General features: G+C 43.7%; 1 protein-coding gene across 2 annotated transcripts in view; it reads right to left on the bottom strand.

The window, feature by feature from the left end:
- Positions 1-283: 283 nt before the first annotated feature.
- The window catches only part of CBFA2T2 (CBFA2/RUNX1 partner transcriptional co-repressor 2), a gene marked incomplete at its 3' end in the record, with an annotated part of 166438 nt that continues 153699 nt past the window's right edge, over positions 284-13022 (bottom strand). Inside the window, exons 7-11 of one of the 2 annotated variants that reach the window (XM_082857568.1) lie at positions 12231-12316; positions 11118-11313; positions 8179-8247; positions 5106-5296; positions 284-583 (exon numbers count right to left, since the gene is read on the bottom strand). In XM_082857568.1, coding sequence (XP_082713694.1) covers positions 284-583; positions 5106-5296; positions 8179-8247; positions 11118-11313; positions 12231-12316 — 842 coding nt within the window. The remainder of the gene's footprint in view (positions 584-5105; positions 5297-8178; positions 8248-11117; positions 11314-12230; positions 12317-13022) is intronic. The other variant, XM_082857569.1, reaches the window with a different exon arrangement.

Below are 13022 nucleotides of genomic sequence, written 5' to 3'. Positions count from 1 at the left end.
GGCCATCCCAGCTTCAGCTGGGAGAGGAACAAACCAGGAAGCCATGGAGGAGGCAGCTCCAGCCAGCTGCCTGTGTGCACATGACTTCCCCCAAGGACACAGACGGGGAACTGGGGCAAGTGTGTGGAGAGGCTGGGGAGCAGTGTTTGCCGGGGCTTGAAGTCTTCCTGCCTCCACTTCTCTTGATGATGACCCGACAGCTACTTGCACTGGTTCAAGCAGCCAACCTCCTGTGCAGAGTCTGTCATGCTGTGAGGTCATCAGGGGGAAGCGAGTCTGGGGCTCAGAGTCCGCTGGTGTCGATGGCTGTCACAGAGGCAGGTGTTGAGGAGCGTGAGGTGGTTGCCGAGGTCTTGTCCAGGGCTGGACTTGGCACACTGCAGTCGGCGGACCGGGCTGAGGAGCCCCTCCCTCCAGGAAGCAGTGGCCGGTTCTGGCTGTGAGGACTCTGGCCGTGCAGGTTCTGGCCACAGAGGCGGTGGTGGCGCTCCCAATCCTTATGCTGGCAGAAAGAGCCGCAGTATCGTGCGATATTGCAGCCACTGCAGGTCTCACTGGCTTTGCGGCCACAGTTCCAGCAGTTCTGCAAGACACAGGCATCCATTAGCTGCTAGGGTCCTGGGGGGCAGGCTTGTCATAACTTGTCACCTGCACTGTAAAACAGCAGGTGGGGCTGTATGGGGAGAGAGTGGACTTTGGAGCCACGCGCACCTGTGCTTGCCCTGCCTCTACTGTTATCTGCGTTCTGAGTTTCCTTCATCTGTACAACAGGAAAACTACCTATCCTGGGCTGATGGGACAGTGAGATGAGGGGTATGTGAAGACATTGTAGGGCAGCTGGAAGTCCTGCTAAAGGCATCAATTCATTGTTTTGACTCACATTTTAATCCTCAATGGCCAAACCAAATTCTGTCCCAGGGTTCCCCCATTATAGCTATCTATTCCAAGACCACACAGGTGCTTAGACAGTTTTCTTCCTTGCCCTTCCCAATGAAGAAATGACCTTTGTTGTGTTCACTGACAACACCTGATCTTTAAAAAAGTCACCTGCCAGAGGACCTGCGTGAGTGACCAGGAGGGTGGGAAGCTGTGCTACTCTCTCTGTGCTCATTCTCCTTTCAGTGATGCATCTCCATCAGAGGTGGGCTGAGGATCATGGGAATATTTCTGGCTTGTCTGTAGGAGCCCCCTGCAATACCTTAGAACCTAAGGCCCTGAGGTCTACATCAGGGAGTTTTCCTACTATTCTTTGCACTTTCCTAGAGGAAAGCTCCCAGCACCTGCCCCTTGGTACTTTCCTCCCTGTAGGCTCCTGTGAGGACTTCACTAGTGACACATGAGTGTTCTGCACTTGAGGTCTCCATGACCCACTTATAAGAGAAAAGCCTTACGGCATTGGTCAGGTGAAGCTATCAGGAAAACAAGGCTTTCTTCTTAGGTGTCAGGAAGGACTTGATCAGTCAGCCAGCTGCCCTCTCCCCTGCAAGTTCTCCAGAATGGCAGAAGCCAATCACGAGGCCTGGCCTGACACTCAGAGAAGACAGATACTGTTCCCAATGAAATCAGAACACTTGCGCAAGTGCAAAACAACTGATAAGGGCCAAGAAGGACCTGAGGCCACCTTGCCCACCTCTTGCATTGTACAGGTGGGACACTGAGGGCCAGCAGGCAGGGACTTGTCTGAGGTTATAAAATGATCACGTGGTTATGCAAAGCCTGGAACCCAGACCGCCTGGCTCCACTATACCCAATGTACAAGTTTAGTTTCAAAAAGCCTTAGAAAGGGACTGCAGATTCCCTTCTAACACAACAGGCTTCTCAGGAAATACACTCTAAGGACCGCCCCAACCTTGCCAACACCAACACTGGAGGACCAAGACGGGACAGAAGTAATTCCGAGGATCATTAAAGATCCCCAAGCAAACTGCATTCCAGAGAATTTCATACTTTGGAGCCTGATAGGCTGACTCCAAACAATGCTTTGGTAGAACATTATTGCTTGTGGGGAAGAACTCAGTTGCCTTCATGGGGCTGCTGTGGAAACACTGGCCTCTACTCCCTCTGTCCAAGTCTGCAAGAACATCTCAAACTGGGGCACAGTATTAAACCAATGGTGCTTTCACCTTGGCCACCGTTACATTTAAAATATTTATTACATGATTGATGGGATACAATAAAACAAGATTAACAGCCTCCCACAGAGGTGGGATCATAGAAATGCAGGAACAATGTGGTTAGGGTCAGAGAAGCCAGGGTGAAAAGGACACTTTACATTCCCTGTCTCTGTGGCTTTTCCCTGATTTCACCAAAAGCCTTTTTGCCAAGAAACATGACAAAAGGTTTATTGTGGTAGTCACCCTTCAAATCAGCATTTGTCAAAGCTGGAGCAATGCATGTGGCCAAAAAGGGCTTTGTAATTAATGGGTAAGGTTATGAACCTTCTGAGTTACTGGCCAAGGAAGTCAGAGATGGGATTCCAGAATTTCCTTTGTCAAGCATGGGCCATTAGTCTATGCCAGTTATTACTCAAAGTGGCCCAGGGAACACCTGTATCAGAATGACCCGGGGCTTGTCAAAATCCTTGGGACCCATCCCAGAGCTCCCTGACCTTATTTCAAACCTGGCCTAAAGGAGAAATGATTCCTATCTTATGGTCAACTGCTAGCCCATTATGTTCGCCAGGAAATCCAGGCTGGGGACAGAAGGGGACCTCTCACTTCATCCCTCTACCTGAGGCATTCCAGGGGAGATGCTTCAGTCTGGCCTCAAAGGAGGCAGCTGTTCTGCAAGAGCAAGAGCTGCCACAGCTTACGCACCTATGTCGTAAACAACATAACAAAATCCCTTCTGTCTAAACAGCGCATTGCAGTTTAAAAACACTTCCACAGGGGCTTCCCTGGTGGCGCAGTGGTTGAGAATCCGCCTGCCAGTGCAGGGGACACAGGTTCGATCCCTGGACCAGGAAGATCCCACATGTCGCAGAGCAACTAGGCCCGTGCACCACAACTACTGAGCCTGTGCTCTGGAGCCCACGAGCCACAACTACTGAGCCCACGTGCCGCAACTACTATAGCCTGCGTGCCTACAGTAGCCTGTGCTCCGCAACGAGAGAAGCCACCGCAATGAGAAGCCCATGCACTGCAACAAAGAGTAGCCCCCGCTCGCCGCAACTAGAGAAAGTGCACGCAGCAACGAAGACCCAACACAGCCAAAAATAAATAAATAAAATAAATAAATTGATTAAAAAAAAAAACAAAACCACTTCCACAACCATGATCTAATTATATCTTCCTAAAAAGTGTAAGACCAGCAGGACAGGGGCTGCTACACACCCACTATACAGAGAAGGAGACTGACTCCTGAAGGGTATGCTGCCAGTGTGAGGGGAACTGGGTGGGACTAGCACTTAGGGCTCCTGGGCTCCTTCCGCTATACCAAACCACCTCTCACAGGATGGATGAAAAACTCCAGGGATACCTCTAGATGTCAAGTAGAACTTTCTGAATGAAATGGAAGGAAATCAGCTCTCCTGGTCCAACACAAAATTACTCAGAGCTTAGGCCCTGCTATCCTGCCCCTGTTTTGGAAGGAAGTTTGCTGGGATGGATGCTGGTGTTTCCTCACTTGTAAGCCTCTTTGTGCATTGCTTAAAATTCTAGCTCCTTTAAAGCACAATGCTATAAATGGAGAGCTGGGATTCAAACCATGCAATCCAGATCCAGAACTCATACTCTTAGCCAAAATGTTACATTCTTTCTTCGGAGAAACACATAGTTACAGATAAACATAGATATAAAAGTAGATAAATATGGACAAATATAGGTATTGATACGGATGGCTATAGATAAGGAATTAAATACACAACAGAAAAAAGTAGGAGGGGAGAAGGAAAAGGGGAGAGTTAAAGGAAATATTTTCTCACAATTCAGTTGCGAGTGCTACAATAAGGACTTTTTCCACATCCTCTGTGAATGGCAACATGATATTTAGGCATTTTCATCTTCACATTGCCATGCTTAACACTGTAACACTGAAAAAGATCATTTAAAGAGGATGAGAAAATAAAATTTCTGTCATTTAAAAAACAAACCGGGCTTCCCTGGTGGCGCAGTGGTTGAGAGTCCGCCTGCCGATGCAGGGGACATGGGTTCGTGCCCCGGTCCGGGAAGATCCCATATGCCGCGGAGCAGCTGCACCCGTGAGCCACGGCCGCTGAGCCTGCGCGTCAGGAGCCTGTGCTCCACAACGGGAGAGGCCACAACAGTGAGAGGCCCACGTACCGCAAAAAAAACAAAACAAAACGAAAAAAACAAACCAACAAAAAAATCTCAGTTCTTTATAACTTCTAGAGAATATCCCAAAGACTAGATGGGCTCTATCTACTTACAGAAACAGGCTTGTTTCAGGACTTAAAGTTTGTCTTAAAGCTGAAAAGTGACTAAAATGAAAGTTACAGAAAAAGCTCATTACATTCGAAAGGACTGTTATGTTTTTGTCACATGCCTTTTCTTTTCAGTTTGCTGTCCTCATTATGGTACAAGAGTGTCCTGTATAGAAGCATCACCACATCCTGGGGCCGTAGGCAGTCAGGCAGGCCTGCCCGATCTGTCACTTCAATCCATGAAAGGACTATCCTTTCTGTAAACAGATCTGATGCTACAGGACCCTGCATCTCCTTTCTACTCTGGCTTCAGCGATGTGGTATTACGTCAAATTCCCTGAGCCCCAGTCTCCTCATTTGTAAAACTGGACTCCAACAACACCCACACCTCACAGGGTCACTGTGAGGACCACAAAGATCACATACACACTTCGCTCTGTACCTGGCACACAGCAGGCCCACTCAGGCAGTGGTGGTCCTCGTGGTCACGCAAGTCCGCAAACTGTCTTTAGGGTGAGTTTTCAAAACTTAAACCAATATAATGAGCCAATATACAAGAATATAATAATTGAGAAACACACCTCTCTGGTACTGAATAAAGATCATAATCATCTAGCTCAAGAGCGGACTGTTGGCCCTTACTACCCAGCACTTGAGAGGGAAGCAGTGGGCTTGGTCACTCCAGCCGCCCCAGCCCCAGCCCGCAGCCCAATAGGGCTCTGACCTCCGTCGACTCTTCTTGCTCATTTATGACGAGAAAGGCGTCCTCTGCGGCCTGCCGTTTGACATCCGCTATTGTCTGCTCCATCCGAGCTCTCTCGGTAGCAATCACTTCAAAGGCTTTTTGCTCTGCCTCAGCAACGGCTTTCTGTACTTCTGACATGGCCTGAATTTTCACCTTATTCACAGCTTCTTCTAGAAGAAAGTGACAGTAAAATCAACTGGCCGAGAAATCTTTCCCCTCCCACTCCACATCATTTCTAAGAAGGGACAGAGGTGAAATCTGACGACTTTTCTAAATATACACAGGGTTGAACTTATGACAGCATTCACTTTTATTCTTATCCTCACTTGTCCATTCATGCTAGGGGCTGGGGAGACCTCGGTGACTAAGATGTATCTATATTCTCACAACTGTGATCAAGTATAAAGGTGGCTGAGGTGCCAAGATACATGTCAGTATAAGAGACAACAGTTTCAAGGGGAAAAGTGGTCAGCTCTATAAGTGGCAGAGGAGGATCAGGAATATGTGTCTTGGTTGAGATGGTAGGTGGAAATGAATTTTTAGAAAGTCTTGCATTCCCCGCTAAGGAATTTGGCCTTTCTTCTAAAGCAAATGTGAAACCCTAAAGGGTTCTATGCACGGAGAAAAGACTGAAGACAGAGATACCAACTGAGAGGTTGGGGCAATAATCTGGCTGATAAAAAGAGACTCTGAATTTAGGCAGAAGCAAGTGGCACAGAAAAGGGGATGAGATAGAATGACCTGGTACATCTAAGGGTCTGGAGGTGGAGGTAAAGGCGAAGAATGGAACCGCTACGCAATGAAACAGACAGTAAGCAAAATGCTGATGTGAAGGCAAGTGAGAATGTTGAGGTGCATCCAGGTACAAATGACCAGGAGGCAGTTAGGTATGTGAGACTGAACTCAGTAGAGAAATGTTGCCTGAAGATACAGTTCTGGGCTGCTAGGTGCCCTGGGCCTCCAAAGCCCTGTCCAGTTGCCATCACCCCACTTGATTCCTGATCAGTTCCTCCCAGCACCACTGCCCTGCTTGGTTTCATAGGATGTACACTCCAAATGACATATGCTATGCATTTGAGCTTCAGTCCTAAGTCCCAGTGGGAATGACCTCCCTTCTGAGTCCACAAAACTGGACAACTCAGAAGCCTAAGGAAACTCCCTTACTGCTTGGCTCTTGCACATGGCCTAGGCTCAAAAGAGGTCTAGACACAGTGTTGCCATCCTAGAACTTTCCATCATATCGCTCCAGCCAAGAAAAGCAAGTTTTCACCCTAAAGGTCAAGGATGATGCTGAGCTGATCAGACACTGACTCCACTACTTTACTCTTGGTGTCCACACAGGTCCACTGTGGCCCACCACAGCTACCTTTCATAGACCTCTTTTAATTTCCCAGGTAGATGTTGAGTGTCTCTTATTGAGCCAACATAAAATGCTCCTAAGTGTATTTTACCTTCTCAGTTTAAAGATGAATCAGTAAGAGTCATAGTTTGGAAATCTACCTTGCTGAAGGTCATCTAAGGTCACAGATGGCACTGTCACAGAACAGGCACTCAAATTTAGCTGGCCCACGCCAAAGGTAGGCTCTTAACCATAGTTAACCAAAGGTTACCTCTCAAGTAGAAAATCACGAGTTATCAAAGAGATCTTGCGCATGGTAATTTTTCACTCTACCTTTACAATTACTAACTTCATTTCCCACAATTCTACTTCTTGGTAGTATAATATACACATCCCCATTTCCAACTGCAGAGATTTTTCCGAGGCGCTATGTAGTTTTCCAAATTATTTTTAATGGTAAGATAATATTCTGTTGTGGTGCCACACTATAAAATTCATATAACCATTCATGGATATGTGGGCATTTCCTGGGCTGCCTCTCCCTTGCTCCAAGAATACACTAAAAACAGTGTCTTTTTACATACTGCTGCTTTTTTAACAATTTGCATGCCTAAATCTGGATCATTCCCTTTTATTATTATTTTTTAAATTTATTTTTATTTTTTTGGCCGTGCCGTGTGGCATGCAGGATCTTAGTTCCCCAACCCAGGATCAAACCCGTGCCCCCGCTGCAGCAGAAGCTTAATTTAACCACTGGACCACGAAGGAAGTCCCTGGATCATTCCCTTTTAAGATTCAAAAGCATGCCAGTGAAAAATGATTTCAAAATTTCCATGTGTTCATGGTTGGTAACACTTAATAATTTCATATATAAATCTCTGATGAATTATTTAGTGTCATTAACAGGGTCCTCTAAAATTTTGTCAGTAATTAGGTGTTAAAGACTTTGGGGGATAATTGGTCAGGGTTGCATTACCTTGTACTTTCCTGATTGTCAGTGAGAATAAACATTTTGCAATATGGTTAATTTGTTTTTCTCATGAGGTGTGTGTTCCTATCTTTTGTCCATCTGTTTATATTATGGTCTTGATATCAACTGGTATTAACTTTTTTGTAGAAATAAATTTTATCTTAGGAAGAAAACCAAAAACTGTATATTGGACTACAAAAATTTCACTGAGAAAGGGAGGCAAGAAGGAAAAGAAGGCTAGTATTGGATAAGGTAATATCAGGGATATGAGGTTAGTGTAATCCCCTGTCTTAACAAGCAGTTCCTACCCTCCCTTATTCTTGTAGAAAATGACACCTACCAAGAACAGTCGTGATGCAGCTAAAGACAGTGAAGATGAAAGGAAGAGCAGAATAAATCAAATGTGGGAGCGTGAGAACACAGTGACGGGAACAGGCAGAAACGAATTAAGCTATACACCCAGAAACAGGACATATAAATAGGGAAGGAAGAGTCGGTTACTTAACACCTCCCAGTAGAAGGGGGTGATAAGGACTTGGATGGATTGTAGGGAGTCATTCCAAATTCTTAATCAGCAAGTAACATGACAGGCAGTCCAGAAGGTGGGACAAGCTGAAGGGGGAGAGGCAGGAGCCTAGAGCTTTTGAAGAGGAAGTTGTGAGAAAACCACCTTTCCCCCAAATATGTGCTCTACACTCATATAAATTAGTGAGTACATGTGACCTATAAGCAGACAGACATACCAGTTTTTTTCCAAAACTCCACAGGTACATATCCTGTTCCTGGCCTACTGTTGAATTCCCGCTGAGAATCTATAGAAGAGAGAGAAACAATATAGGGTCAGAAGCTGTCTATAATTGACATGTTTTACTGTTGTGAAAAACTTATCAGATCTCTCATTCACCATGTAGAAAGATTCAAACATATACATTCATTTACTGGAAAAAATGTTCTGACAAGGAATAAAATCAGATTATAAACAGTACACTTAATTTTTAGATGCTCAACATTGCTAATCATCAGAGAAATGCAAACCAAAACCAGAACATCACCTCAAACCTGTCAGAATGGCTGTCATCAAAAAGACTATAAATAACAAACATTGGTGAGGGTGTGGAGAAAAGGAAGCCCTCGTACACTGTTGGAGGGAATGTAAATTGGTGCAGACATTGTAGGAAACAGTATGGCAGTTCCTCGATAAACTAAAAACAGAGGTACCATATGATCCAGCTATTCTACACCTGGGTATATATCTGAAGAAAACAAATACTCTAAATTGAAAAGATACATGCACCCCAATGTTCATAGCAGCAGTATTTACAATAGCCAAGATAAGGAAGTAAACTAAGTGTCCATCAACATACAAATGGATAAAGATGTGGTACATACACACACAGGAATACTACTCAACCACAAAAAAGGATGAAATTTTGCCATTTGCAACAATGTGGACGGACCTGGATGGTACTGTGCTTAGTGAAATAAGTCAGACAAAGAAAGACAAATGCTGTATGTTATCACTTATATGTGGAATCTAAAAAATAAAACAAACTAGTCAATATAACCAAAAAGAAACAGACTCACAGATATAAAGAACAAACTAATGGTTACCAGTAGGGATAGGGAAGGCGGGGAGGGGCAAAATAGGAGTAGGGGATTAAAAAGTACAAACTATTATGTATAAAGTAAATAAACTACAAGGATGTATTATCCAACACAGGGAATACAGCCAATATTTTATAATAACTATAAATGGAGGGCTTCCCTGGTGGTGCAGTGGTTGAGAGTCCGCCTGCTGATGCAGGGGACACGGATTCATGCCCCGGTCCGGGAAGATCCCACATGCCGCGGAGCGGCTAGGCCCGTGAGCCATGGCCGCTGAGCCTGCGTGTCCGGAGCCTGTGCTCCGCAACGGGAGAGGCCACAACAGTGAGAGGCCCGTGTAATGCAAGAAAAAACAAACAAAAACACAAGTAGTTTTTGGAGTGGTTTTGGTCCACACTGAGTAGCTCACTTGTTTAGGATATTATGATTTCCTTCTACAATGCATGCAACAAATGTACTAAAAGAGAAATAAACAACGAAATAAAAATACTAAATATGTATAATATGCATAAATAAAGACACTGAAAGATACTGTTTAAGTCAGACAGATTGACAGTGCCCTGAGAAACCTGAGAGGAGGAAACCCTAGGATCCATGAAGAGGTAAACCTGTAGTGACAATATAATTTATCATCCCAATTGTCCTCATTTTCGAGAGTAAGAGAGGTGCTGGTAATAGTTATGACAGGACGATAGCCATAGTCACCCTAGCTAAACCCTCAATGCAAAGCAATGTTTCTAAACAACACCAGCAAGACCTGTAGTCCTGGCTGGAGAAGAGCCGATTCAGGACCACGCTCACGCTGCACTCTACACCCGCTCACTTGCAGAGCTTCGATGCAAGGTTCGTGATTTGGGTGGTGAACTTCGGTAAGTTTCTGTGAGCTGTGACAGGGAGTATTTGTGAAGGTTCAGATGGTGAGAGATACCTGAGAATTAGCTTGAGATTCCTTTTAAAAGAATTGTACTACAAGTATTTGACGTCCTGCTGTGCTGGATATTCCACACAATGTTGCTAATCTATGGTTGGCTCAAGAGGCACCTCTGTGGGTAGGGTGGGGGAGAGGAATCCCTTAGTTACCAATGTCTCTGCCTCAATTTTTTTGGTAGTCTTTTTGAGACTAATGGCTGTCTTCTGTGGAACATGCTAGGCTTGCCATAAGAGGAGTCATTCTCCCTGGGGAAAACTGGGAGCCTGAAGTGGGTGGGTGGGGAAAGAATCTGATCACAGATGGCCCCTCATTTAGCCATGCCTTTGGATAGGGTGCCTTTTCAGTTACTAGGTCAATGTGAGGGAACATTTTTGGGGGAATAGCTGTGGTGTCCTGGATGTATCCTGGATTGAGAGCTCAACAATTGTTCCTATCTCTGCTGCTTCAGGGTGGGAAAAGGCAGGAAGGCACAATCCAGCTTGGTACAGTAAAACTTTTCATTTTTTTGTCCAGGCAGAGGTTAATAAATGGTAATTTTCTAGATAGGGAATGGGGAAAAGGGGATGGAAGCTGAGGTGAAGCTTTTTAGGGCTACTGTGAGGAATGAATGTGATGTACATGAGAGCCCCAAGTACATTCAGCCAGGCTGAATTTAACATCCAAACATTCTTTGATAATCACTCAGCACTTATATACAGTATAGAGTTGAAAACGGAATAAAATGACAAACATTCTCATTCTATGTGGGGAAGACAGTATTTCTTGAACATGCCAAATACTGAGTCCTTGACATATTTTTTATAATTACCAAGGTCTTTCTAATTCCACAATATAGTACCATCTTCCTTTTAAAGTAAAATATTAAAAGTCTCAAAAATAAAAAATAACAACAACAAAAAAGATATATAAAAAGCCTCCCTTGGGCTTCCCTGGTGGCGCAGTGGTTGAGTCTGCCTGCCGATGCAGGGGACACAGGTTCGTGCCCCGGTCCGGGAAGATCCCACATGCTGCGGAGCAGCTGGGCCCGTGAGCCAGGGCCGCTGAGCCTGCGCGTCCGGAGCGCTCCGCAACGTGAGAGGCCTGCGTACCGCAAAAAAAAAAAAAAAAAAAAGCCTCCCTTGTCAACTGAAGTGATTCTCCCCTTACCATTGCTGAGAGAATCTGCGCTCCCAGGACTGTGCTGCCTGGAGACCAACTCACTCCCTGTTTTCCTCATCTCTGTGTTTTCATTGTATCGTCTTTTCCAGTAGTTGAGTTCTTCACGATCTGATTCCTGACAGCGCCTCAGGACTGCCATGGAGCGCCTTGTTTTCTCTACCATTTCCATAATGCAGTTCAGGGCCTGAGCCAGGCAAGAAGTCAGGCAGAGTCATGGGATGAGGACATTCATACAATCAACATTGAAAATCAAGGACAGGTAAACAAAATATAAAGAATAAAGGTTTAAGAAGCTTACAGATTTAGCAATATCAAGTTTATATTTGAAAACCTTTCTTATTATTTCTCTTTAAATATATACACACAATTTTTAAGATTTCAAAATAATACTTTTTGGATTCTTCATGGTTGAAGCAGCCAGTTTCATCACAATATGGTTCTTTAAAGAGTGTGGTGAAAACACATTATATCTCTGCCTAAAGCAGAAGATTTATATAAGAATGCAATCAGAGAATTACATTCAGAGACAACATCACTCAGGAAGGAAAAGCTACTCTATGTATATTTCAAGCAGGTATTACATCTTCTCTTCCTTTTTTAGTGAGAGGGAAAACTCTCTTTTCCAATGGGGCAGAGTTACATTCTGTGCCAGTATACTAATTCTCATTTGTATTTGGAGAAGCTCCATTTATTTAACACTCCATTTATTATACCAGGCCCTGTGATAAGCACCTTGCATATCATTACAACCCCCCATGAATTCAAATAATATAGCATTATTATTTTTTTAAGATATAAAAGTTAAGGCTAAAAATGGTGAAAGAACCTGCCCATCACAGAGGTAGAAGTGGCAAAGCTGGGACCTAAAACTCATAAGCCTATGTTTCTAACCATTATACTACATGCTTCACTTGGTTATGACCTCAAGTGGGAGTTACTCTTAGCTCTCTAGCTGGGGCAGTAGTAGATAAATCAGCTTTTATTGCAAAGACACTGTAGCTCTGGTTAGTTCACTTCAAGCATATACACTCTTACTCTCAGTAACATTAAGAATTAAAAGTAACAAGTAGTTAGGAAAACTATACACTGTAAGATTCTTACATGATCAAGATGTTTCCATTCATCCGCCCATTCCCTTTCTGTCAAACGGTGGTCTACCAACTCATCTTGATAGCCTCCATTTAGACCTATTAGAAATTAGATTAAATTTGAAGATAGAGGGAAGAATACAGTAAACAGAATTCTACCAAGTAAATACACATACATTCATACCAACTATGAGCACACTATTAAGGCCAATGACTCACAATGATCTAAAGCCACAAAATGACATAAAACCAACAAGAAATCACTACTCATAATGTATTAAAAAACTCCTACAAACCAATTACGAAAGACAAATAGCCCAAAAGAAAAACAGGTAAGAGAAATAAATAAATAGGTATGCCCCTGACAAAAAAGTACAGATGATCCATAAACATATAAAAAGACATTCAAACGTATACGTAGTCACACAGGGTAAATAAAATCTTCACTAACGTGGTTCCACATCTATATATTGGAAAATATTAAATTGTCAATCATACTAAATGTTGGCAAGGTTGTGGCACAATGCAAGTGCGTAACCACCACAAACAGAGCTGGTGCTGTACAAGCACTTGGAAACAACTTAGTATTAACCAAAGTAGAATTTTTTGCATGTTTTTTGATATACATTACTGAAATTTGCATGAATGCAATGACTGTGTGAATCAAGGATATACTGAATTATCCACTACTTTGAAAATCTTGTCACACATGGCAACACTGCTCATAGTATCTGAACTGTCAATGTAACACACCTGTTATCAGTCTGAATTTATAGCTGTTGTATTCATAGTGATTCTGTATTTG

This window comes from Leucopleurus acutus, assembly GCF_964270905.1.
Source record: "Leucopleurus acutus genome assembly, chromosome: 16".
NCBI classification, from domain to species: domain Eukaryota; kingdom Metazoa; phylum Chordata; class Mammalia; order Artiodactyla; family Delphinidae; genus Leucopleurus; species Leucopleurus acutus.
Note: the sequence above shows the minus strand (reverse complement) of the source record. Positions and strands in the feature narration are given on the sequence as shown.